Source organism: Perognathus longimembris, chromosome 9 (genome assembly GCF_023159225.1).
Source record: "Perognathus longimembris pacificus isolate PPM17 chromosome 9, ASM2315922v1, whole genome shotgun sequence".
In the NCBI taxonomy this organism is placed as follows: Eukaryota; Metazoa; Chordata; class Mammalia; order Rodentia; family Heteromyidae; genus Perognathus; species Perognathus longimembris.
In genome coordinates, this window is record NC_063169.1 from 67,521,997 (window position 1) to 67,548,157 (window position 26,161).

Genomic DNA, 26,161 nt, shown 5'->3' on the forward strand with positions numbered 1-26,161 from the left:
GGGATTGGTGACCTTCACCTGGTGGTATCTTGTTTTTTGAGGCATGGCACTTTATGCCTATCAACACATTTGTTCTTCACAGTGACGGTTGATATCTCCCTGGTAAGGTAAGTGGACAGGCAGTCAGGGAGTCTGATGTGTTATGGTCTGGCCCCAGGGCTCTGCGCAGCTCTGACTGGGTGACCCGATGAGCTCCGCAGAGCGGCCTCTTCTCCGTGTGGCCATCCTCAAAGCCCTTCCTATTATTTGCCCCTTGTCTACCTGAACTTGACCTTGCCAGGCCATCCGGGTGAGGCCTGGGCTCAGTTGGGCAGTCCCTGGAGGCCTGTGGACTTAGGTGGGACCTGGGCATGTCACCCCTGGCACCCAGGACTGCTCCCGTGACTTTCAGCTGCATAGGGCATGCATAGACTCACTGTGGAGCAGGATGAGTCCCGTGGGAAATCCAGGGGCACACCACAAATGCAGGGTCTCACTGAGGGGTGCAGGGCAGGGCAGATGTTACTGATTTTTTTCTTGTTTTTTTGCCAGTCTTGGGGCTTGAACTTAGGGCCTGAGCACTATCCCTGGCTTCTTTTTACTCAAAGCTTGCACTCTACCACTTGAGCCACAGCGCCACTTCCGGCTTTTTTCTATATATGTGGTGCTCAGGAATCGAACCCAGGGCTTCATGTATACAAGGCAAGTACTTTTACCACTAGGCCGTATTCCCAGCCCGTTTTTTTTTTCAAGCAATTATGGTTTATATACACATAAAGTGAACAATTGTGAAAGCATCTTATATATCATAGAGTACCAAAATGATGTGTGACTGTGTCTCAAAGGTAACAGAGGACTAAACAGAGTCACTGCCTTGGGCCAAGTGTGTGTTAAGAGCTTCCGGCTTGCTCACTTGCTATCCCTTAAGCTTCCAGGAGGAAATGAAGGGTAGGGTGCTCAGCTAAGAGGTAGGCTCTACCCCACGGGGCAGTCAGCAAGTCATCCTGCTGGACAGGACGCAGCAGCAGTGAAACTCTTTTCCACGAAGGCACTGATTTGTTTGTATCACATCCCTACGAGGTTCTAGGCTCTTCCCTCTTGTTTCTCTCTACTTCTTACTCCACGGTGCCAGCCAGGGCGTCAGTACAGGAAAACCACACCTGTGGTTTGGGATGGGAGATGAGGTCTCCACACTTCGAACCCATGAGGCTCACGAGCACGGCTGCTCTCCTGTCACTGCGAGAAGCAGGCCTAGCGAGGGCTGGCCTGGCCACCCTCCTCTGTCTTGTTGATGCTCCAGGGACTGGGGGCCACGGGTTCCATGCTTCCTTAGGGCAAGGAGGCAGCACGGAAGAACGGAGTTTGACTGGCTGTGTTTATAGATTCAGAAGCAACTGGACAGAATTGAGTTAGGATACTCTATAGGCTTTGAAGACCCACACAAAGTTTAAATTTGAATAATTTATTATTCTAACAAAAGTATAAAGTATGGAAAATTAGTGTATTTGAATCATTTCAGAAAGGAGAGAAAGTTTCCCACTAGCAGATTTCGGTTTTTAGCACCTTTGAAAAGAAATACAGAGTTAAGACGTGGCAATACAGGCTGCTGGCGACTACAGAGAACTACTGACTGACTGGACGGTGCGGTGTGTATAGCAGGACAGTCATTTGGTTTATTTCTCTACAGGTTTGAAGAGTGCCACGACACACACAAAGAGGAGGAAGGTGTTCGCTGAATCGCACCTGGCGGTTAGAAGGCGGGGTAGAAACGTGACATAGGAGGCCTACGGCTGGGCGTGGGGGTCAGATGGACAGCCCAAAGGCACTGACGATGCAGTACATGGTCTTGTTCTCCCATCGCACGGTGCAGCTCCCTGGGGGTGCAGGGGAGACAGGTCAGCACTGAAATAAGGAGCCCCGCTTCTACACCAAGCCAACGCACGCTAAGAAAGACGTAATTTTGGGGAAGTACATCTGAAGATGCAACGCATCCAAGCCCCTGTTGCACAAAGCGCTCGCTCTCAGCGTGGCCCAGGAAGGCCACTGAAGGCGCCCCAACAGGATGCACCCCCGCAACACGAGGGCGGGGGGCCGCGGGGGGAAGCAGGGAAGGCATACCGTCAGTGGAGCTGTCCCAGAAGCAGGAGCTTGCTGTGTGTAACCCAGCGCCATTCTTTTGCATAATTACACAGGTCACTTCAATTAAAACAAACAGTAATTAGAGGAATCTAAGTAGCAAATCACACTGCTCGCATCTAGGGCATGTCTATAAACCGCAAGGCTGCCGTTCCTAATAAAATCGCTGCGGTGGGGACTCCCTACCTACTGACAAGTCCACCCTCCTTCACACAGCGTCTCGGCAGACGCCCGACAGTGCTGCCTGGCGTGCACCCTGCAGCCACGCGGGCCCGGCGTGCGGGAACGCACACCACCTAGGGACCTCCCAGAGGCTACCCAATTCCTAAGTGTGGGGATAGTATTTAAGGAACCGCCAGAAACAAAGCCCCATTACCGATGTACTTGAATGGCTTCCCCAGCTTGGTGAGTTGGCTTAAGGTTTGCTCTACGACATTTGTGGTCCACTGGTTGACCTTGCTGTGCTGGTAGGCATTACCACCAATGGCGCTTTCAATGGCCTAGAAAAGAAAGCACACGGGGTCCCAGGGGCGCGTGGCCCCTTCCAGCTCAAACCCCACCGCCCACCCGAGGAGCTGACAACGGGAACATGGATGGTGTGAGCTTATGCTCCATCACGAACTCTTTCGCAGATCTCTAAACAGTGTACATTGCACTTGAGTAAGCTCCATACTGGCTAAAAGATCTGGAGTTTATGTAAGGGCCTGTCAAATGTGTTTAATATTTCGACCTAACAGCTGGATCTTAATGTTCACTGCTATTTTAATCTAGAGATAAGCAACACTCTTTTACTGAGACCAGAAAATATTATACTTTACCATGTGCCCCCAACCCCATTTTATTTTGTATGTGTGTGCCACTCCTAGGGCTTGAGCCAAGGGCCCGGATACTGTCCCTAGGTGTTTGTGTTCAAGGCTAGTGCTCTACCACTTGAGCCACAGCTCCACTTCTAGCTTTCTGATGGTGAATTGGAGCTGAGAGTATTACACGCCTTTGCACGTGCCATCTATAACCCACAGTGGTCTCCTTGCCTGCTATTAATTCCACCTGGGGCCGTGTTCCCCCTTCAGGGCTGACCACCCAGCAAGGGCAGGCTAAGATTCCAGTGAGTGTGTGATCTGTCCCCCGCCCCCCCCCCCCACACACACACTGTATCACCTCCAGGAAGGCCAGCACCCCACGGTGCTCTCTTAAGCACACTTCCCTCATCTGGGGAATAAACCCTGGGCCTCTGGCACACCAGGCACTCTACCACTGGAGCCACGACTGTTCATATTTTGTGTCTTGTTTCTGAGGGAGAATCTAGGCTGGCCTCAAACTCACCATCCTCCTGCCTCGGCCTCCCTCTCCTAGATAGCTGGCATTCTTTAAATGAGCTACCACACCCTGCTCATCGAGTACCTTCTGAACCCATGAAGAAGACATCTATCTCCCTGTGGCCTTTCAGCTAGGTGAGTCGCTGGCACGGGTAACTGAAAAGTCAAGTGGACCACCAGATCCTACGAGGTGTACAGCTGTCCGCGTGCTCTTCTTCTGTGCCAGTTACGGAATCTACCATGGGAACTTCTGGTAATAATGCCACATGAAATTTCCTGACTTCCCATTATTTATATAGTATGGGAGTCATTCTTACCTACACAGTCACGAAGTAAAAATGCTATCTGAAGTGCTGAAACACAGGGCTCAATAACTGCTGGAACTAATCTGAGGCAGTTTTTAAGAATATGAATTACTTTTTTCTGTACACATTCCTCGATTTTTCAGATTTCAGATAACTGAAGAACAGCCAAATCCTGAACCCAGCACCACATAAGATACTTTATGACCCAATAACAAAGAGCTTGCGCAGTTAAAACAAGTTGCCAGGTTAACTGAAGACACATTTCAGTCCCACTGCGGTCTCACCCCCATGGGCTGTCAACACAGACCAGCAAGCACGCTGCCTCTTACCTCTTTGACAATGTTGCTCACTTCGTCAACCACAAAAGAAGTCTGCAAGGAAGGAAGGAAAGGAGGTAAGCCGTTTGTTTAGAACTGCTTCCATGGCGAGAAGAAAAGCAAACAGGTCTTCCTTCCTGCCAGGCTGCTCTCTCTGCCCGGCGGCCCTGGCGTGCTCTGCCCAAAGCCACCTCCTCAGCCACAGGAAGGCACACACTCGCAGACAGAACCCAACGTGCGGAAGTGGAGCTGTTGCCCAAGTGGTAGAGTGCTAGCTTTGGCCACAAAAGTTCAGGGATAGCACCAGACACCAAGTTCAAGCCCCAGAACTGGCAGCACACACACACATTTGTAAAAAAACAACCAAATGCACACTATCAGAGGTTGTATCGTTCCTGGAAGTTAAAAGGATTCATCAGGTGAAGGTAATGATCCTGGGGATAAAGAAGAGTCCCCGCGTGGCATTCCGTGCCGTCATACACGAATAAAGCAGGGGCCCTGACCCAGGACAGGAGCAGTTCTGCTGGACGCGGGGGACAGTCCCCGCTCCCACAATAAAGATGGAGAACCCCCCACCAAGTGAGAGGATGGAGACTGCTGGGTGGGCGCTCTAAGCGGGGGCTTCAAACCCAACACAGCACAGCTCTGGCCCCTTGGTGCCGGTCAGGTGCGCGCTGCGGTCTGGAACACTGAACATGAGCAGGGAGGCCTTCCTCTTCCAAGGCGCCTCTGTTTTGCTTTGTTATGGCTTTTCTTTTGTTTTTTTTTCTCCATTTAAAGTTTCACTGGTTGTGACTTTAACCCTAGCCATCTCCCCCTGTTACACAGTTGGCCCGCGGTGTGTGTGTGTGGGGGGGGCGGCTCCCGAACCTGGGCTTTGCACACGCGGTCACCAGGGGTTGCCGAGGAGACCTGACTCTGTGTTAGGCTGTGTTAGGCCACCGGCCAGGTCACAGCGGAAACTCTGGGACCGGTCTTCTGAGTTTTATGGGATGCATCGGGGGTGGGGTGGGGTTATTTGTGATGTGGTACCCGGGCTCCCACCCGCAGTGACAGCGGATGAGATGACTGGGGGGAGGGTGTGGGGATCTGGGGCCCCCTCCCACCTCCCCGTTCCCGGGCCGGGGGCCGGGAGAGCCAGTGCCCACCCCCGCCCGCGCCCAAGCACCCGGCCGGCGGGCCCGGTGGGTGGGGACCGAGCCGCGGGCCGAGACAAAGGCGGGTGCGGGCGCGGGCGCGCGCGCGTGCGGGACCGGCGGGAGGAGACCCCGGGCGGGACGCCGGCTCCGGGGCCCCGGGCTCCTCCCGCCGGGCCGGGCGGGCTGCGGTCGGCGCGACGGAACAAGGGGCGGGTGATGTCAGCCAGCCCGGGCCAAGGAGCCGAGCCCGGGCCTCCGCCCTCTCCGCGGGCAGCTGCCGCAGCCCCCCGCGGCCCGGGGCGGGCACAGCACGGGCTGTCCTCCGAGCTTCCGGCCCGGGACTAGGGCCGTCGGCGCTCCCGGAGCAGGGCCGCGCCTCCACGCCTGGGGCTGTCCGCGCCCTCCCGCCCGGCAGTTACCTCCTCTGAAGCCTGGAAGTCTTCCATCTTCACCCCGGCGCGTCGCTTCCGCCGCCCCAAGCGAGCACAGCGGACTGCGCAGGCGCGCCCAGGCCCCGCCCCTGCCTCCCGCACGGCCCCGCCCACCGCCTCTGCGGCCCCGCCCCTGCCTCCCGCACGGCCCCGCCCACCGCCTCTGCGGCCCCGCCCCTGACGCCCGCACGGCCCCGCCCACCTCCGCCGTGGCCCCGCCCCTGCCGACCTACGGCTCCGCCCGCCACCGCCGTAGCCCCGGCCCTGCCTCCGTGGCCCCGCCTCTTCCCAGGGCCGGCCCCGCCCCGCAGCGCCCGCGGTGCGGCGGCGTGGCGGGGCGAAGGAGTTTAAACACCAGTGACCTGGAGGGGAGATGAGGACGCCGAGGCTGGGTGGGCTCTGAGAGAAGAAGCCGCGAGATCCGCACCGCGCACCTTAGTGCCAGCCATCGGGGACTGGGCATGATGAGAGCACGCACGCGCTCACCCCCAGGAGTGAGTCTGAGACACACACACACACACACACACACACACACGCCCCAGGGCCCATTAGGGAATGAGAAAGCACAGAATAAACGCATCTGTAACATAGGCACCCGAGAAGGACTCGAACTCTGACTACCTAAAGAACTTCTGCAAACCAGTGGTACAGAGGCTGATACCCCACCGAATAAAGACAGGTCAAAGACTGGAACCTTCCTTCAGAGGAGGTCAGGGGCCGTGTGGCTGTCACCAAGACATCTCTTGGCCCTGAGGGGAAGTTAAACGGGGTTTTAAAGGCAAACACTGCAAATTTTACATATGCTTAGTTCGTATGAGGAGGTTAGGTACCGGCCAGGTGAGAAGACAACTCAAGCCACCAGGAGATGTGCGGCCTATCTCTTCATTTCAACAAAGTGAAAGTCAGGGGGTTCAGGACCTGGGTAGGTTGTAAAGCAGGGTGTCGCCATTTAACAGTTTGCTTCTGGAGTGTATCTTCTCCGTTCCTAAACTCCTGGTGGCCCTCATGGTAAACCTCCAGGGGGCCCTCGGCTGTTAGGTTAGGTGTTTCACTATAAAATGATGTCCAAAAGGCTCAGTTTCGGTAAACATTAGGGGAATGCGTATTAAAACTGTAATGTGGGCCGTTCTGCACCCGCCAGGAAGGCAGACAGCCTCTGGCCGGGGTGTGAATGAGAGCAGTCACTTTGGCAGACTGCTTGGTGGCATCTGCTCTTGGGGACAGCCTGGGACCCGGGGCTTCCGCTCCACACACCCCCAATGGGGGCAGATATCCATCCTGAGCAATTCCAAAGTCACCACAGGAGCAGCCCTTCACAGCACCACAGAGAAATACTTTATAGGTGAGTCCAATGAAAAACAAGGTGGAAATGAGGACGAATGGCAACTACACACCACGCTGTGTTCACAGACAATGCCGAGCCAAGGCCAGGCCTGGGAGAGTCTGTATCCTGTGATTCCATTGAGATAAAGCATAAACACAGAGCATAGAAGGGATGTTGTCATGGTAACAGTTGCCCCTGGGGAGGAAGATGGGCTGGGAGAAGGGAGGGGTTACTGGGATGCTATTCGTGTGTGTCCTGTTTCTTGAGGGGCTGTGGTGGGGACACCTGAAGGCCTTTGCTAAGCTGGATATTATTGTCCATTTTGTGTTTCTCTAGCAGGAAACACAGACAGCGAAATTAAGAATAAACATCTATTTCTCACTGTCCTGAAACTGGGAAGTCCAAGGCATCTGGGAGGGAAGAGGGGGAGGGCAGAGAGGAAGGGGGAGGGAGGGAGAGGAGAGAGAGAGGTACCTAACTCATCCTTTCCACCGTCATGTCATGGTGTGCCACCTCCTAGTCTAACCATCTCTGAACGATCTCACCTCATACAACGCTACGACAGAGGCGATCCCATTGTAACCAGGACTTGGGAGTCGAACCACAGCCCGGTGCTTATGATTTCTATAACATTCTGTGTGCGTGCTGTATGCCAAACAGTGAGTGAGCAGATGCTCTGAGCTGTCATGACACTGGTGGTCGGTGTGCGGCCCCTTGGGGGGCGCTCTGGTCTGGGGGTGTCTTGGGCAGGGGATGAAACATTCCATCGGACCCCTTGCTTGGTGGTGAGCAGCGCGGCTGTCCAGGGACGCAGCGCGCACAGCTTCACCGGGACAGGGTGTCGTCAGATGAGCTGCCTTTCCGCTGGCCGCCCCGGGCTCCCGGTGCGGTTTGGGGGTGGATCTGCTGCCCCGTCCTCGGTGACGCAGCCCGTGGCCACAGGCCCCGCTTCTGCCAGCGCCTGACAGGAAGGAAGGAAGGAAGGAGAGGCCGGCCGGTTCTGCCGTGGAGAGGAGCGGCGGCTCTGAGCAGCCTCCCGCCTCTGGGAGCACGTGAAGGTAGGACGCGGACCGAGAAGGGTCCGATGGGATGGGGCAGGTCGAAATAAGTTGTTTTGTTTTTGTGGTCAGTCCTGGGGCTTGAACCTAGGGCCTGAGCACTGTCCCTGAACTTTTTCTCTCAAGGCTGGCACTCTACCAGTTTGAGCCACAGCACCACTTCTGGTTTTCTGGCGGTTAATTGGAGATGAGCCTCACAGATTTTCCTGCCTTGACGGGCTTTGAACTATGATCCTCAGATCTCCCCCTCCTGAGTAGCTAGGATTACAGGTGTGAGCCACCGGAACCTGGCTAAGATGGGTAGCTATTTTAAGTTTCCTTAAACTGGAAATTTTGAAAAGGTAGGGAGTAAAACTAATAATAAATTAGACTTGTCAGTTTACAGAATAAATACATTAAAAATTGGCTCCCAATGATAATTCTAGCCAATAAAGAGACTGAGATCTGAAGGATCAAGGTTTGAAGCTTGACCGGACAGAAAGTTCTGAGAAATTCCATCTCTCACCTGCAAAAACCTGGGCTGGAGTTGCACCTGAAGTAGTAAGGCAGCAAGTAAGCCTGACAAGCCTGAGGCTTTGTTTCAGACCCCAATACCTACAAAACCAAAATGAAACACCCCCCCTTCCCCAAACCAGTCATAATAATTTAAATGATATGAGGAGGCTACTTCAGAATTCATTAGAAAAAGAAAACTGAAAACACTACTTAAGAGCTATCTGATTACTTGATTAGTTTGTTTTTGTTTTTGCTGGTCCTGGGGCTTGAACTCAGGGCCTGGACACTGTACTTGAGCCTAGTGCTCTACTGCGTGAGCCACAGCACCACCTCCAGTTATTTATTTGAAACAGTTATTCTCAGTAACTAGTTGGCCTCAAGCCTATAAACCTTCTGACTTAGCCTCTAGATGCTGGGATGACAGCAGTGTACCTCCAGGCCCTGCTGGCATGAATGTTTTAGTAATAGCAGCTATGAGTAGTTCCTGTTAATATCAACGATCATTTTGCCCTCTATAAGAAGTCCTGTGAGAATCATGGATTTCTCTTTTGCTTTTTAAAAAATTAGATTTTTAATATTATCTTTAAGTAGTTGTGCAAAGGAGTTACCATTCATGTCAATTTAGAAGCACAATGCACCTTGATCTAGATAACCCCCTCTTTTTTTATTTTTATTTTTTTTGCCAGTCCTGGGCCTTGGACTCAGGGCCTGAGCACTGTCCCTGGCTTCTTTTTGCTCAAGGCTAGCACTCTGCCACTTGAGCCACAGCGCCACTTCTGGTCGTTTTCTATATATGTGGTGCTGGGGAATCGAACCCAGGGCTTCATGTATATGAGGCAAGCACTCTTGCCACTAGGCCATATCCCCAGCCCCAACCCCCTCTTTTTTCTTTTGCCAGTCCTGGGGCCTGAACTCAGGGCCTGAGCGCTGTCCCTGAGTTTCCTTTGCTCAAGGCTAGCACTCTACCTCTTGCGCCACGGCGCCGCTTCTGGCTTTTTCTGTGATGTCGAGGAATCAAACCCAGGGCTTCATGTATACGAGGCGAGCACTCCACCCCTAGGCCATGTTCCCAGCCCGATAACTGTTTTTTCTATGTCACTTTTTCCTTTGATTCTAAAATAGCACGGGGGGGCGGGGCGGGGAGGAAGGGGAGCAGGGCTCCTGTCAAGAGTCTCCCCAGGCAACAAGGGCCACCGGCTTCCGCCGAGTGCAGACTCTCCATCCCCGCCGAGGCCGGGTGGATCAGCTCACACGCGTGTCTATGCGTGCACATTGCATGTGGACACCTCAGAAGCCAACACACCGCGGGGCTGGGCCTTGGTCCCTGGAGGACGCACAGCTCGGATCCCACAGGCTTTTTAGAAAATCCGTCTGCTTTTAGTGCCGCGTTGTAAAACGAATCTTCGAAGCCCGGGCCCCGGGTGGGTGGGAAGGAGAGGCGGGGGTGGCTCTCTGTCACCTGTCTGTGGCGGGCCCCTACTTTCTGGGGGTGTCACAGGTTTCCATCGAGAATCTACCTGATGACCTTTGGGGGTAAAGGTTGGGTCGCTCGGCTCCTCTGTGTGGGAAGCAGAAGCCTGCGGCTCCTACCACGGAGAAGCTTCTGGAGGAAGCGGCTGTGGTGAGAGCCACACGGGGGGCGCCGCTGACGCTGCGATGGGGGGGCGTGCGGGGTTTCCTGTGAACGTGGGGTGCTGCTGGCTCCCGCGGTGGGGCCCCTCAGCACGGGGAGGGGGGGAGGGCCTGCCCCTCGCTCACGGGGCTGCCCGCGCACAGACAGCGCACACCTGGCTGAGTCTCAGCGAGGACATTATTATCTGCAGAAAGAGAAGCTCTCCGGGCTGGGGATATGGCCTAGTGGCAAGCGAGCTCGCCTCGTACACATGAAGCCCTGGGTTCGATTCCCCAGCACCACATATACAGAAAACGGCCGGAAGTGGTGCTGTGGCTCATGTGGCAGAGTGCTAGCCTTGAGCAAAAAGAAGCCAGGGACAGTGCTCAGGCCCTGAGTCCAAGGCCCAGGACTGACAACAAAGAGAGAGAGAGAGAGAGAGAGAGAGAGAGAGAGAGAAGCTCTCCCTTCTCGCCCACCTCTGTCCTCCTCTCCTTCTCAGCCGGCGGGCGGAGGAGAGCAGGGTCGTTACACCACCTCAGGGAGGTGTGCTGAGCGGGGCGGCGCTGAACACCGTCATTGTGCACACGTTTGAGTGTGTTTACACAGAGGGGCTTGGGCTCACCCCTGGGGGTATGGGGGACCGCACCATTGGATTGGCAGTGTGTTGACAGACACACGGGGATGGTTTCTTTTTTATTATTATTATTTTTTTGTTGTTGTTGCCAGTCCTGGGCCTTGGACTCAGGGCCTGAGCACCTTCCCTGGCTTCTTCCCGCTCAAGGCTAGCACTCTGCCCCCTGAGCCACAGCGCCCCTTCTGGCCGTTTTCCATATATGTGGTGCTGGGGAATCGAACCGAGAGCTTCATGTGTAGGAGGCAAGCACTCTTGCCACTAGGTCATATCCCCAGCCCACGGTGATGGTTTCTATCTCCTGGCAAAGTTGCCGCCTCTGCTCTAGGAAGCTCCCCTTGGTCCGGCTCCCCCAGTCTGTAAATGGTAATCTGGAAAAGAAACTCATCTCTCTTCTGTAAGTAGACGTTGATGTCCACAAGGGGGAGCATGAGCTCCCCGATCCGTATAGAGAGAGCCCTTCCTTGGCCATCGGCTTGGAGCGGTGGGGTGCTCAGCGGTGTTTTGTACTGGCTGTTGGAGGTGGGGTGCTCAGGGGTGTTTTGTACTGGCTGTTGGAGGTGGGGTGCTCAGGGGTGTTTTGTACTGGCTGTTGGAGGTGGGGTGCTCAGCGGTGTTTGTTTTGTACTGGCTGTTGGAGGTGGGGTGCTCAGTGGCTGTTGGATCCTGTGTGTTGGGAATGCAGAAGAGCTGGACGTCGGAGGAGGAAGCTTTGGAGGATTCCCAGGTTGGACCTCACTTACTGTATCCGGCTTCGTGAAGAGCTGGAGAGCAGAGAGAATTCCAACCGCCCCAGGAAGAGAAAGCACAGGGCTCGCACCCAATGTCTGGAGTACCCGAGTCTTTAAATGACCAAGAACTATATTTAGGAGAGGAGAAATAAGAGAACGAGAAGAGCTGAGAGTCAAGTTTAAAAGGCAGTGAAAAGATGGATAACGTGCCCCTGACCACCTGGCCGTTGGCTCCTCTTTGATTGCTTCCTGCTTTTCCAGAACTTTAGAGCCTCAGGAAACTAAGACCTGCCCATCTGCATGTTCAGCCGGGGCACCAGGCTTTGCCTCTGGGCCACCAAGAGGTGCTGGCCGTCTGGTCAGAGCTCAACCTCATGGTTCCTTGCTGTCTATGCAGGAAGTCTTTGGAGAGAAGGTACTTCAGCGCATTATACCGGAGACACATCATCTCTTTTCAGAACTCTGGGTTTTCCTGTTCATAGAACCTCTGTAATTGGGGTGAGCAATATAGTTCAACTTTATTTTATGATAGAGAAAACAACAAAGATGGAATCGCATAAGCCACCGGTCCTTAGGAGGCAGGTCCGTGAATTTAGGTGGGGAAATAGTACATTATTTGAATTAGCTTTTAACTAGAACCTGGCATTTCCTTAAATTATGGCAAAACCCATAGTAGAATGAGCAGGACTTGTAATTTTGTCCACAATAGAAGGCATATGTGTTTGCACACCACATTGTGTGTTGCGTGTATCTCAAAATACTGCTCACACTGATACCATTTTGAAACCATAGACATCTTTAGATCACGTCTAGATTTTATTTCGTACATCGGTGATCACACAGAATTGTGTGTGTGTGTGTGTGTGTGTGTGTGTGTGTGTGCCAGCACTGGGGTTTGAACTTATTACCTCTCACTCTCATTTATCTTTTTGCTCAAGGCTGTCTAATTGGAGGTAATACTGTAATCTTTTGGATTATGCCTGTATCATAGCTGCTCTAGAGGCTGAAATTTGAAGATCATGATTTGAAGCCAGCTCAGGCAGGAAAGGTTCGTGAAACTTTTACCTCCAAGTAACCAGTAAAAAGCCAGAAGTGTAGCTGTGTTGTAAGTGGTAGAATGCTATCCTTAAAAGCTCAGAAAGAGTACACAGGTGGAGTTCAAGCCCCAGTCCTGGCACAAAACAAACAACAAGAACGAAAATCTAAGTTTGGATGTTTTAGGAAATTTTGAATATAACAAACCTTACTTTGTGAAATTTAACAACTTACGTAATCATCACCACAGATAAGGTAAAGATTTAACTATGTAGGTCACTTTGTCTATCTGGTTTAATGTCTATAAAGCTGTGAAGATCTCAAGCTGGGAAAACTGATGCTATTTTATTTTTCTCCTACAGGTATTAAGCAGGTTAGGCTTCGAGGAAGGGTTACTTCCCTTAGCAATCGGCACTCTTCTTTCTGCTACTTACAAATTTCTTCAATGTGGCGATTACTTCTGCTTCACAGAAATTATCTGCTAGAAGCCATGCATAATTTATAACAATCTCTGGCAAAAGATCTGCTCTTGTCTCAGGCAGATGTCAGAGGCCGTGGCGGAGGCTGGTGAAAATGCTCTTCAGATGACAGTGACTCCCACAGACGAGCAGCCACTAGGCGCGTTCTCCAGAGCAGTATGACACAGTCAGAAAGGAAAAAAGAACCACACGCAAACACACCGTGAAATCGGAGAGGGGCTCCTTCAAGAGCACAGGGTTACAGCTGGTCTGGGGCTCGTCTGCAGGGCAGTGAGAGCCTTCCAACTCGGGTGGAAAAAAATGGCCCACCAGGTGGATCTGGAGTCCCTTAAGGAGTTAGAACGCGAGGTTGTTCTTCAAGTCCTGTACCGAGACCGGGCTTTGCGGAGCATAGAGGAGGAACGGATACGGTAAGCTGTCCTCAGTGGGGTGTGCGATCCTCAGTGAGGCACGCTGTCCTCAGTGAGGCACGCTGTCTTCAGAGGGGTGGGCTGTCCTCAGTGGGGTGTGCTGTCCTCAGCGAGGTGCTTGCACTGGTAGGGCGCCCTGTCCTCAGTGGAGTGTGCTGTCCACAATGGGGAGGGTTGTCCTCAGCGGGGTGGGCTGTCCGCAGTGGGGTGGGCTGTCCTCAGTGGGGTGGGCTGTCCTCAGTGGGCTGAGCTGTCCGCAGTGGGGTGGGCTGTCTGCAGCGGGGGTGAGCTGTCCTCAGTGGGGCGGGCCGTCCACAGGGTCCTCAGTGGGGTGAGCTGCCTTCGGGTGGGCAGGCCATCCTCAGTGGGGTGAGCTGTTCCCAGTGGGGTGGGCCGTCCACAATGGGGTCCTCAGTGGGGTGAGCTGTCCGCGGTGGAGTGAGCTGTTCCCAATAGGGTGGGCTGTCCTCAGCAGGCTGAGCTGTCCTCAGTGGGGTGGGCTTTCCTCAGTGGGGTGAGCTGCCTGTGGCGGTGTCCTCAGTGGGGTGAGCTGTCCTCAGTGGGGTGGGCTGTCCTCAGCGGGCTGAGCTGTCCTCAGTGGGGTGGGCTTTCCTCAGTGGGGTGAGCTGCCCGTGGCGGGGTCCTCAGTGGGGTGAGCTGTCCTCGGTGGAGTGAGCTGTCCTCAGTGGGGTGAGCTGTTCTCGAGGTGCAGGTCCACAGGCTCTGACTTTTTCTCTGGAGCTGCTACATCTTGGCTTCTTACCTGCTTGCTGGCTGCCCACCGCCCACTGCTAGCTTCTGACTGAGAAGGGTCTGGATGAAGGCTTTCGGGTGGAGATTGTTTCTGCAGTTGAACGAAACTCAGAAGACTGGGGGAAGGGAGCCCGCCCTTGTCATTTGCTTTAATTGGCAGCGTTTGTGTGTTTATCTATTTGCTTACTTTGGGGAAGAATGGAAGGGAAACCCTCAGGCTTCTGGTAGCCACCCCCCCAAAAAAAACACCCCAAAACAACAAGGGAAAGACCGGAGGCTCTGAATTTTTCTGCCCTGCCTTTGAGGGCATATCAGGGCATAGAGAAGGAGGCTTAGAACAGCAAATCTGATGGAGTCCATGGCTGTCTTCCTTCTTTGTTCATTTTTTCCTTCCCCCTTGGCATTAAGGAAAAACATAAACTGTGAACCTGCTCAGCCTGTTCTCTAACTGCTGTGTGAACAGGGCGCTTCTTTCTTGCCCGCAGCTTGCTGGTGTGTGAACACTTGGAATCAGTGCTAGATTTAACTGTGGTTCGCTGGCAAGACCCTTATTTTCATTTTTGTTCATACTGGTTCTGGGGCATGAACTCACACAATTTTTTTGTTGTTGTTAATTTTATTTATTGTATTTTTTAGAATTATCTTTAGTTGTACGAAGAGGCTGCTATTCACATGTCACTTTTTAAGTACAATGCATCTTGGTTGCTCTCCTAGTTTCCTATGAGCTGTTTTCAGGGCCTCGTGCGCTTGCTTAGCTTTCTTTGCTCAAGGCTAACTCTTTACCACTAGAGCCACAGCTCTCCTTCCAGCATTTTCTTGGTGGTTTCTTGGAGATAAGAGTCTCGTGGGCTTTTCTGCCCAAGCTGGACTTGATTGCTGCTCAGCTCTCAGCCTCCTGAGGAACGAGGATTACAGATGTGAGCCACCAGCACCTGCTAGGACCCATCTTTAAATCCCGATGCTTATAGACAAGATGAGCTGCAAGGAGCCAGTCAAAGGCCGAGGCTGCAGCTCACCGGTGCGGGGCTCGAAAGGCCCTGGGCTCAGCCAGCGCCCAACGACACGCAAACCCAGTGGGACGGTTTGGGTTTGGATCTTAGCAGCAGAACGCTGTCAGAATCTCCTGCCTTCCCAGGCCGTCCTGGGCCTCCCCCAGGGCAGGCAGCCCCCCTCCACCCCCGAGAGAAGCCCCGAGAGGCGGGCGGGGAGCCCTGGCCGCGGTGTCCCTGGTGAGGCTTCCCCCCGCAGGCTGGCACCCCATCCACTCGTGTCTCCTTCACCTCCACGGCCGCAGGAAGCTGAACACCCAGCTGCAGCACCTCCGGTGGAAAGGGGCGACGCGCCGGAGCCCCGAGGCCCGGGAGCAGCGCTGCGCGCGCTGCCAGCTGCCGCTGGGGCTGCTGCGGCACCGCGGGGCGGTGTGCCAGGGCTGCAGCCACCGCGTGTGCACCGCGTGCCGCGTGTGCCCGCCGGGGGCGCGGGCCTGGAGGTGCACCGTGTGCTTCGAGGACAGGTGAGCTGCCCCGGGGGCCGGGGCTCCACTCGCCCACACGGCCTTCATCGGAAGGGAGAGGTGGGGGCAGATCTGGGGGGGGAGAGGGGTGGGTATCGATCAGTCCCTAGCACAGACACTCGGTGGGGAGAGTCGGGGGTCAGGGCCTCGCTCCTGGGGAGAACCACTGCCGCCTGGCACGGGGGTGCCCTGCAGGGCTCCCCTTCCTTTCCTTGTGAAGGTGTTACCAGGTGGTCCTCTTCTTCCCGGAGCCCAGAGTGGGAACAGGGGTGAGGGGGTGGGAAGAAGGGAGAGAGGGAGGGAGGGAGGGAGAGAGGGAGGGAGGGAGGTTGGGGAAGAGGTGAGAGAGAATGAACCTCATTGCAAAGGCTGGATGATAAGTTTCTTTCTAATCCTGTTTATATTTATCTAATTCACGGGTCCAAGTAAAGAAGTCAGTGGTTTCCAGCGAAAGCAGTTTCTAGGTATCTGTTAGAAAACAGATGGCGTGTGTGTGTGTGTGTGTGTGTGTGTGTGTGTGTGTGTGTTCTAGGGCTTGAACTCGGGGCCTGGGCTCTGTCCCTGAGCCCCTCTGTGCTCAAGGCTAGCACTCTACCACTTGAGCCACAGCGCCACTTCTGGCCCTTTCTGTGTATGTGGTGCCGAGGAATCGAACCCAGGGCTTCATGCATGCTAGGCAAGCACTCCACCACTAAGCCACCTTCCCGAGCCCCCTAATACGTTTTATTCTGTAAATACATTTTTAAGCTTCCCGGTTTGTAATGGTCGTGATGCCCTTCACTCTGGGCTGTGGGCTCATTTGGCTCTCTCAACGAGTGCCTTTGTTGTCTTAGAACTTAGTTTACCTGCCTCGGGGGCCGATGGCCAGGGAGGCGAGAGGCCACGTTCAGCTGGGCCACTCGGGACGCCCGCGCGGAAATGACGCCTTCCGCACGCCCCGCTGACGTCCGTGTTAAACGAAGGAGCACGTTTGACCTGCACTCCCGTTGTGCAAAGCAAGAATGGGCTGCTGGTGGATTTCTGTTGGTTAGGGGGTCTACAAAAAGGAGAACCTCACAGCTTAGAGAAGGGAGGAAGAAGACAAGGCAAGCGTGACTTGGGAATAGAGACTCTGAGGCCTGAAAGCAGCTTCTCAGTGTGGCTGGAGCCATGTCAGGCTCAGGGGCAGAAAGGGAGAGGCAGGTTGGCTGTTAGCTTCTCTCCCCACAAAACCTCCAGGGCTGCTTGGCGTTAATCCGCCTAGGTTCCTGACCCTTTGGAGGGCTTACGGCAGTTTAGTCCAGTTCAGTCGTTCAGCCAGAAAAGCGGTTCTACCTGCGCCCTCTGCCCCATGCCTGCAACAGCTCCGTGCTGCGCTGACGAATCAGTTGCCTTTGCTTCTCTGGTTTTCTGGAGCCCGTTCCCTTCAGACCTTTCTTAGCTGGAAAGCAAAACCCAAAGCAGAACTGTGAGCTGCCCTGACCACAGAGTGTTGATGCAGGTCGGAACTCTCCAGAAAGCGGATCCTGATTCCATACCATTTCTAGAAAGGTCTTAAGACTTTCTTCTCTCTCAACTGCCTCGACTTGAGATCTAAGGAGAAACCCTACCACAAAGGCATTAAGTTATTCCTCCGCGGTTTTCTTCTCCTGTTAGTTAACTGTGAACTGAAAATCAGAGCAGGAGAATGGGCTGTGGCAATCTCCCAGGAAGCGGGGCGTGTGGCAATCTCTACCTGGAGGGCGCGGTGCCCGAGCCGTGCGACTCCACCTTCTAAGCACCCCAAGTGTCGTCTTTAAAGCCCCAGCTTCCTTATTTGGAAATAAGGATGCTTTTCAAAATGCTTCAGGTATTTGCATGGCTACTGCGAGTGAATGAACACAGGAAGCTGAGTGGGGAGAGCTCACCTATAACCACACGCTTTCTGTCTCTTCCCCGTGCTTCCCAGACCCTGTCTTCTCTCCAGCTTTGTTCCTTCTAGGCCACCATACAATTTTAGAACCCAACAAAGAAGCTTAGGCTTTCTTCCCTCTTACATTCTGGGACCTAGGGAAGGATATTGATGCTGTCTGCGATACCCCAGCTTCTTCCTGAGTAAAGTACGGGACGTAAGGCTTTTGTTTTAGTTGGTTTGGGGCAGATACTGGGACTTGAACTCGGGACGTTGAACATTCACTTGACTATTTTGCTCAAGGCTGGCATCCTCCCACTTGAGCCTTACCCCCGCTGGGGCTTCCTATCTGATTTGCAAAGAGGTGGCTGAAACCTTGGGTGCGGTTGGGCCTGGTCAGGCCGGGAGGCTACTGAGAGGAAGAAGCTTCTTCACCTCCATTCTGAGCTAGGGGCGAGGCAGGGAGTGTGTTTAGCGAAGGAAAAGCACGATGAGGATACTCGGCTCTAGAGCTCTTTACATGCTAGAGCAGCGGATGATGTGAGGAGATCTTTCACCCAGCGAATGGGTAGAGTCGAGCAAGGGTCTGGCAAGGAAGAACCCGCAAAGGTTTCGGGGGGCGGGGGTGGGGGTGATCTGAGAGCGCACGGCAGGTCGGGAGCGCTACGTCAATGGCAAATGTCAGACGGAGATGGCGGGCTGCTTCGTAGGAAGGAGACAGCTGAGCCGATGTTAGAAGCGGATCTTGACTGGATGTTAGAAGCAGTTCGTGAATGGTGATTGGCTGCGTGGGGACCTGCGTGGGGTTCTGGACCCCTGGGAAAACACGAACAGTGCCCACGTGGCCCTTGGAGGGGGTTTACTGAGAGGCAGCATTTGATACCTCGCAGTGTCCGTTTTCCAGTCTCACCCTGTGCACCTGCCGTGTTATAGAGCATCTCCTTCCGCGTGTTCATGCCCGTTTTATGTTTACTAATATAAATTAATTGTACTAAACCAACTCTACTTTTCAGCCAACTCCAGGGCTTATTGCCCATCCAAGGTTTCCCAGCTTATAAAGTCTTTACTGCAATTTATTTCTCAATGAATGAACGTACCTGGCTCAGGATAGTTTCCTGATAAGGCCATGGGAATGCCACGCTTTCAAAGCCGCGGTGTCACTTGGGAGCCCTTTCCAGTGGCTTTCCCTGGTGTAACAACCTCACTGGGTTTGTTTTAGTCCTAGGTCCCAGCCTTTAATCAGCCCATCCCGTGACTCATGCTGGTAGTCTTAGCTGAGAGCCAAGGAGGGATTGTGGGTGAAGGCCAGCTCAGGCAGAAAAGACCATGTGATCTTGTCTTGAGAATAACGGGTAAAAACAGGGCTGGAGGAATGGCTTGCGTGGCAAAGCACCAGCCTAGCAAGCTCAAGGCTCTGAGTTCAAATTCCAGTATTTCCAAAAAGACAAGACATTCAACAAATACATCCTTGTCGTTTGAAATTTGGTATTACCCAGAGTCACCTAAAACTATTTTTAATTTTCTTAATCACCTGGATTTTGTGCACTAGAAATGTGTATTGTTGTTTAAAAAAAACACAGCACTGTCTAATATTTGTGTGGGAGAAGTTACGCCACACCGACTTTTATGAAATGAGGAAAATTACTTGGAGCTGATCATTCGGCCCCTTGAGTTTGCCTGCCGTTTTCTTCCGTTCCCTCCAGTTACTCTTGCGTGCCACCTGTCCTGGCTGCTTAGAGAAGAACTACTGACGGATAGGCCGGCCTTGGGCGCCGTTGGCACTGCCCGCCCCCTTCGTGTTTCCAGTCGTTTCTCTTCTCCCGTTCTGGGAAAGCGTCTCACCTGACTCCTTCTCACCCTGTTTGTTTCCTGAGTCGAGGCGTTACACAAGGCTGCATCGAAATGTCTTGGCTCTCACTGCCCAGTTACACACTGAGCGTCGCAGCCTGCCCAGTGACCACCAGGTTGCCGATGGCCCCGGGGCCTGGGCGTTCTGTCCCCTGCGAGGTTTTATCGGGATCGTTTGGGCGCGCTCTCTTTCCGAGGTGTGTGGCGGGGGACGGTTAGTGTTTCGCAAGACGCGCTGGCCGGAGCTTGATAAACATTCATCTTCATCTTGATCCCCCCTTCCTCTCCCGGCCGCCGGGGATCTAATCTCAGTGATCAGTCTTCTTTTCCTGTGAGAACATTGAAATCGGGTCAGCTGCTCTTGTGACAAAACCCACCATTTTATTCTGGAAGCTGCTCTCGCCAGCAGCTAGCTGTCGTCACTGCAGGGTTATCTGAAGGGGTGATGGTTTCAACTGTACCGTGCACAGGACTTGTCTATTTTGTGCTGGTGATGGGGCTTGAACTCAGGGCCTCTAGCTCTCACTTGGCTTTTTCACTCAAGGCTGGTTGGTGCCCTGTCACTTGAGCCACACGCCCGCTTCTGGCTCTTGGCTGGTTAACTGGAGATCTGAGTCTCATAGAGCTTTCTGCCTGGGCTGACCGTGAATCTCGAGCCTCCGATTGCAGCCTCCTGATTAGCTAGAATTACAGGCAGGAGCCAGCAGAGGAGGACTTTTGACTGCGACTTACCCAGCAGCTGGGCAAACGAGAGCCAAGAAGGCGTGTTGCGCTCAGCTTTCCACGCTGCGTTGTCTGGTGTTTTTGCAGCTTGTGTCTGACGAGCCACCTCGACCCTCTTTAGCTGGTCTGGAGATGTCCTGGGACCCTGGTTGGTTTTGGAGTCTGTAAAGACATGGTCCTTTAGGCACAGGAGGAATCCTGACTAGTCAGACTGATAGTCTACCTCTCCTCAGTTGAATGGTGGGAATATTATGTTCACTGTTCTCAGGGCTCCAAGTACAGATGCACCGAGCTCAGCCACTTACAGATACAAATACACTGGACGCAAAACAATGCACAAATGCATTCCAGCATGCTTACTGCTTGGTCACAGTAATGAGGCCAAAATGTTTTTCTATTAGATGCCACATCTCCTAGTCTTCATTATGTCGTGTGAAAAGCCAAGCCCTACTTGAAAAATGAAGAAAAAGGGCTGGGAGCATGGCTCAAGTGGTAGAGCACCTGTCTAGCAAGTGCATGGGCCTTGAGTTCAAATCCTAGTACTGCCAAAAATAAATAGACACATAAATATCAAGACTTGCTACTTTAGGCAGAAGCATATACCCCTAGGCTTGCATTCACAAGCATGTGTTGTGTGTGGGGTAAACTAGGCCAGTAGCGGAGACTCTGGGACTTGGGGGAATCTATGCAGAAAGGTTTTGGTCCTATGTAAGACTCGTAGTTGGTGACATAACCTCCCTATTTCTTGAAGCCAAAGACAGTGCAATTTCTGTTTCCTCTGTCTGAAGCTTCCTTTCCGCTTGCTTTTCAGAAATGTGAAAATAAAAACCGGAGAATGGTTCTTTGAGGAACGGGCCAAGAAATTTCCAACGGAAGGTGAGCGCCCTCCAAACCTTGACTCGAGCGGCACGGTTCCTAGTTGTAATGTATTTGGTGCTAAGACATTATTTTGAAAACACTTTATGGGCTTCGAGTTGTCAAGAGGCAAACTCAGACAACACATTTAGTTACAGGCTCAGCTGGCTTTCACTGTGATTTGGGAACTGGGGTAGCCCCCCCCCCAGAAGAGCAGGACAGTGGGCGTTGTAAGGCGGAGACGGGAAGAGCGCTGTTGTCGGAGGCAAGCCGGCTGGCTAACACCTGGTCCCTTCCGGAAGCTCGTTTTCCGGTCATGATTGAAGGCCACGGAGATCTTGGCATCATAAGCTTGATAAATGATCTGTGAGCGCGGCGTGATGAGTGCTCAGAGGTCGAGACGAGCCACGGAGAGAGCAGGCTGCGCTCTGGCCGGCCGGATGCCCGTGTGCACGCGTGGCCCCCGCCCGGACACGGCCAGGGTGCGCTCCCGAGGGGGCCGCGTGGCCCGTGGCGGCTCTCCTCGCCCACAGCGGGAGCGACGGGGAACTCGGCCGTCCAGCTCCCGCCCCCCAGCCTGCCGGCGGGGAGGAAGGCCTGCTGTCCGGTGGCCCCGGCTTCTTACTGACCCGCCTGTCCTCGCTACCTGGTCTCGCGAGGGCGTCGCGCAGGGTTCAGCGCAGCCCGGCCGTTTCTGAGCACAGCGTCCCGATCGGTGCCCCCCACCCCACCCCACGCGCCCTCCGCCTCTTCCACCCCTCCGCCCTCGGTGTACAGCTCCATAGTCACCTAGGCCCATGGACGGTTAGGAAGGCATGCGCCAGCCCTCCTCCCCCATTTGTCTGCCCCACCGCCCCCCTCCCTGACTCCCCCTTCCACACACGGGCTCCTCCGGCGACCTGGAATTCACGTGGTGTTCAGAGGAGGCACACCGTGGAATCCCGCCCTGCACCGCGCCCGCCACTGAGCCCACGGAGGGCGCCCTCCCCCCCTCCCCGCCACTAGCTCACCCACGACCCGCCCTCCCTCCCTCCCACTAGCTCACCCATGCCCCCTCTACCCTACCTCCCTCCCACTAGATCACCCACGCCCCCTCCACCCTCCCTCCCTACCTCTCACTAGCTCACCCACGCCCTGCCCACCCTCCCTCCCTTCCACTAGCTCACCACACCCCCTCTCCCCTCCCTCCCTCCCACTAGATCACCACGCCCCCTCCACCCTCCCTCCCTCCCACTAGCTCACTCACGCCCCCTCCACCCTCCCTCCCTCCCACTAGCTCACCCACGCCCTGCCCACCCTCCCTCCCTTCCACTAGCTCACCACACCCCCTCTCCCCTCCCTCCCCCCCACTAGCTCACCACAGCCCCCTCCACCCACCCTTGCTCCCTCCCACTAGCTCACCCACGCCCTGCCCATCCCCCCTCCCCCCACTAGCTCACCACAGCCCCCTCCACCCACCCTTGCTCCTTCCCACTAGCTCACCCACACCCCCTCCCCCTCCCTCCCCCCCACTAGTTCACCCGTGCCCTGTCCACCTTCCCTACAGCTGCTGAGTCCTCCTCCCTCCCTCCCCCTCCCTCTCCCTTTCCCTCTCTCTCTCCCCCTCTCTCCCTTCTTTCCCCACTTTGCCTCCTCCCCCCACTCCTGGGCTGTGATTTTGTTTGGAATCTCAAGTAACCTGTATGCGTTTGGAAGTTGAGAAGTGTGAGCTGCGTGTGCTACTCACGGGGAGGAGTGGCTGCTCCAGGTTGGTGAAGGCCTGGCTCACACCCAGGTTCACACCCCAGAGCGGGAGCACATCAGGGGGGCTGGCTATTCCTTAACGAGTGTGATGTCCCGAAAAACAAACAAACACTCCCCCCCCCCCCCAGTTTGTCAACTTGGTCAAACCACACCCGGTACTCCAAAATCATTTTCTTCCGTTGCAATCGGACTTGATTTAATCCCGAAGGAGATTGAAGTGTCGGGGGGAACATTTGGTGCTTTAGAGGATGTTCCCTGCAGGAGGCCACTTGTCAGCTTTGCACTGAGTGAGTACGCTACAAATGTCAGGCCAGAGTCCTTTTGCTGGAGCTAAGTTTAATGTCGATTGAAGTAATCCCGGGAACCATTCTGCTCTTTTCATTGTTTCTCCTACTTCTCTTTTAATAGTCCTCTTAGAGATGTGCCGTTGTAGGTAAATGTTGCCAGAATTTCCCTGAAAGTAGACAGAGATCAGAGATAAGTAATAGTTCAGTTAAAAAAAAATCACAGACATTAATTGTGGCAGTGTTTTTCTGTGTATGTGTCGGTACTAGGGCTTGAATCCAGGGTCTTGTACTCTTGCTTGGCTTTTTTCTGCTCAAGATTGGAACTCTACCACTTGAACCACACCTCCAATTCTGGCCTTTTGCTGGATAACTGGAGATAAGAGTCTCATAGACTTTCCTGCCCAGGCTGACTTTGAGTGTTGATCCTTAGATCTCAGACTCCAGAATAGCTAGGATTACAGGTATGAACCACTGACATCCAGCTTCATTGTGGCATTATTTATTGTGCTAATTTCCCAGCCATTATAAACATTTGAGAATGAGCAAAAATGAGCCCTGATTTTCCATGTTGCAGGGAGAGGGCACAAAATCATTTAAATATGTTAGTTTGCAGAAGTTTCTTTTACTGGTTATATACTGGAGTTTTTCCTAAGAGCTTTAATCATGCATTCAAGTTTGTGACCTTAAGACAATTCTTTATATGCTGCAGTGGGAGTTTCTCTGTGCTGCATTGGACTTTACGGGACCCCACAGTGCTAGGGAACCCCAGAATTTCCTGGACTTGCAGTTCGAGGCCTTGACTCAAGAGGGAATGTCTAGCAGGTCCCTCAAGGAAATTGTTTTGATGCACTCTAAATTTGAGAACTACTGGCGAGGAAGCCAAATTAACAAGCAGTTATGCTGCGGTTTGTTTTTTTTTTAGGTTTTTAATAACTAGAAAACTGGAACTAGAAATGTTTTTTATTTTTGGCACCTGCTTAAGCATATAGAATCGCGCCCTCTGTTGGCTTGTTGCAGCAAATGCACATAGTTTATTTTTTCTTTCCTTCCTTCCTGTCTTTTTCTTTTACAATTTTGACATTTTATTTCCTACTGTTCAAGCTTAAAAGTCAGACAGATGATGATAGTAACACATTTACTACTAATACCTTTCAAGTTTAAACGTGGTTAAATGTAGCATGCCAGCCACCTACTCAGGCTTTCACTCTACCAGGAACAAGGGGGGAAATAAACCAACTTAGGAAGGTCGAATCTTAACATAGCCCCTGCTCTCTCAGTTACCAGTGGTCTAACTAACTAGGATGGTTATCTATTATTATGAAGGAAAATAACTTTTCCCCCTTCCAGGACCATTTTTTCAGTTCCATCTTCTTCCGTGAGCAGCGTGGTATAACCCATCGAGTCCCAGGAATTTTGAGGACACTCAGCCTTGTGAAAGAAACGAAGTCAAGTTGCGGTGTGTGTGTAGGTTCTGTAGGTTGTATCTGAACTCTGCTGAGTATTTCTTATGCTATGAAGAAGCTTTTTAACTGGATAAGATCCCACTTGTCTTTTTATTTAATTTTTTGCTTTTGCTTTTGTTGCCTGTGTTTTAGGGGTCATATGCAAAAAAAAAAAAATCTCTGTCCAGACCACTATTTGGAAGTATTTTTCTCTGTTTTCTTCTAGTAATTTCTCAGTTTCAGGTTTTACATTTAAGTTATTGATCCATATTGGATTCATTTTTCTCATTTGGTGAGAGAAAGGAGACTAGTTTCCTCTTGTGTACATGGGTTTCCCAGTACCATTTATTAAAGAGGCTTTTTCTCTGACATATATTCTTGGTGACACTATTAAAATTAGTTAGCAGTGCTTTTCCACGCTGCAGCCGGGAATTCCTGGTGCCAGTGGGCCAGGGAATGAAGAATACTGTGTACCCACAGGCTATAAATCTGTCTTTGTTCACTTTTGCTCTCCTGAAAGCAAATTTCTGATTCTGAGTGGAGCTAGCACTCTTGTCGTCAGGCTCAGCCTCAGTGCCGTGGTAGCACAAAACTTCTCCCAGGACCAAAATAGGCTGGAAACTTACTCTGAGCTGGGCACTGGTGTCTCCTGCCTACTTAGGAGGCTGAGATAGCATCTCAGGTCAGAACCAGCCCGGAAGGCAAACCAAGACTTATCTCCCTCAACTCAGCCAGCAAAATTCCAGAAATGGAGGCTTGGTTCAGGTGGTAGACCGCCAGTCTTGAGCAAGAGAGCTGAGCAAGAGTGTAAGGCTCTGAGTTCTAGCTCCAGTGCCAAGGAAAAAGAAAAAAAGAGAGGGAGGGAGGAGTGGAGGGAAGGAGAGAAGGGAGGTGGACAAGAAGGAGAAGGGGATCATCATTTGGGTACCAAAAATAATCAAATAAAATGAAATAGAATAGGAGAACAAAAATATTTTAAAGAAAAACAGTCCTCTGAATTTGGACCACAGTCTTCCTACCTATGCTTCTTACATCACTGGTGATAGAGGCTGGAGCCACGGTGCTAGATCTATGCCTGTGTCTTTAGATGGAAAAATGGCATGTAGCTGTCTAGTGATTTGGGCTGGGTTTGAACACAAAGCCCCAGCTGTGGATTGCTCTGCGTACTCCACTGCTTTGGGTGGAGACTTCCACCACCATCACCAGCTCCTGCTTTGCGCAGAGCTTGTGCCTCACGTATTCTTATCTCTGTTGAAGAGCCCGTGTGTATTACAGTCAGTTCGTGTGAACGGATGAAGTGGCATAGGAACTAAGCTGTGGAGAATCCGGCCTTGGCTGAATGGCTTAAATGAGGTGGTGCTTACTGTTGTTGGTTGCTAGCCTGGCACAAGTGGCTCTCGCCTGTAAGCCTAGCTCCTCAGGAGGCTGAGATCTGAGGATTGCAGTTCAAAGCCAGCCCAAGTAGAAAACTGTGAGAGACTCTATCTCCGTTCGTCAGCAAAATGCCAGACTGGAGGGGTGCCTCAAGTGGTGACGTGCCACTCCTAAGTGCAAAAGCGGAGCAAGAGTGCGAGGCCCTGAGTTCAGTTCATGGCACCAACACAAACATAGTATCGATTACTATGGGTATATTTTCGGCCACCGGCTCCTGCCAAGCCCCCCCTTCTGGGTAGGGGGAACACTGTGACACATAGATGTGGCCCCCAACCTCAGCGGTATCACATCC

The 26,161-nt window shown here is 53.1% G+C and overlaps 3 protein-coding genes across 3 annotated transcripts in view; 2 read left to right on the forward strand and 1 right to left on the reverse strand.

Annotated features, from left to right (window-relative positions):
• Positions 1-5,187, forward strand: part of Tmem181 (transmembrane protein 181) — a 40,852-nt gene extending 35,665 nt beyond the window's left edge. The window contains exon 18 of the mRNA XM_048354380.1: positions 5,171-5,187. The gene's annotated coding sequence lies outside the window, so the exon portion shown is untranslated. The remainder of the gene's footprint in view (positions 1-5,170) is intronic.
• On the reverse strand, positions 1,426-5,707 carry Dynlt1 (dynein light chain Tctex-type 1). The gene is made up of 5 exons (XM_048354381.1): positions 5,612-5,707; positions 4,066-4,107; positions 2,492-2,615; positions 2,098-2,175; positions 1,426-1,853 (listed from the first exon to the last, which is right to left on the reverse strand). The coding sequence occupies exons 1-5, from the start codon at positions 5,636-5,638 to the stop codon at positions 1,783-1,785; spliced, it is 342 nt and encodes a 113-aa protein (XP_048210338.1). The 5' UTR covers positions 5,639-5,707; the 3' UTR covers positions 1,426-1,782.
• Positions 5,708-12,913: 7,206 nt separating this feature from the next.
• The window catches only part of Sytl3 (synaptotagmin like 3), a 37,255-nt gene continuing 24,007 nt past the window's right edge, over positions 12,914-26,161 (forward strand). The window contains 3 exon segments of the mRNA XM_048354384.1: positions 12,914-13,401; positions 15,449-15,667; positions 20,920-20,984. Coding sequence (XP_048210341.1) covers positions 13,292-13,401; positions 15,449-15,667; positions 20,920-20,984 — 394 coding nt within the window. The 5' untranslated portion in view covers positions 12,914-13,291.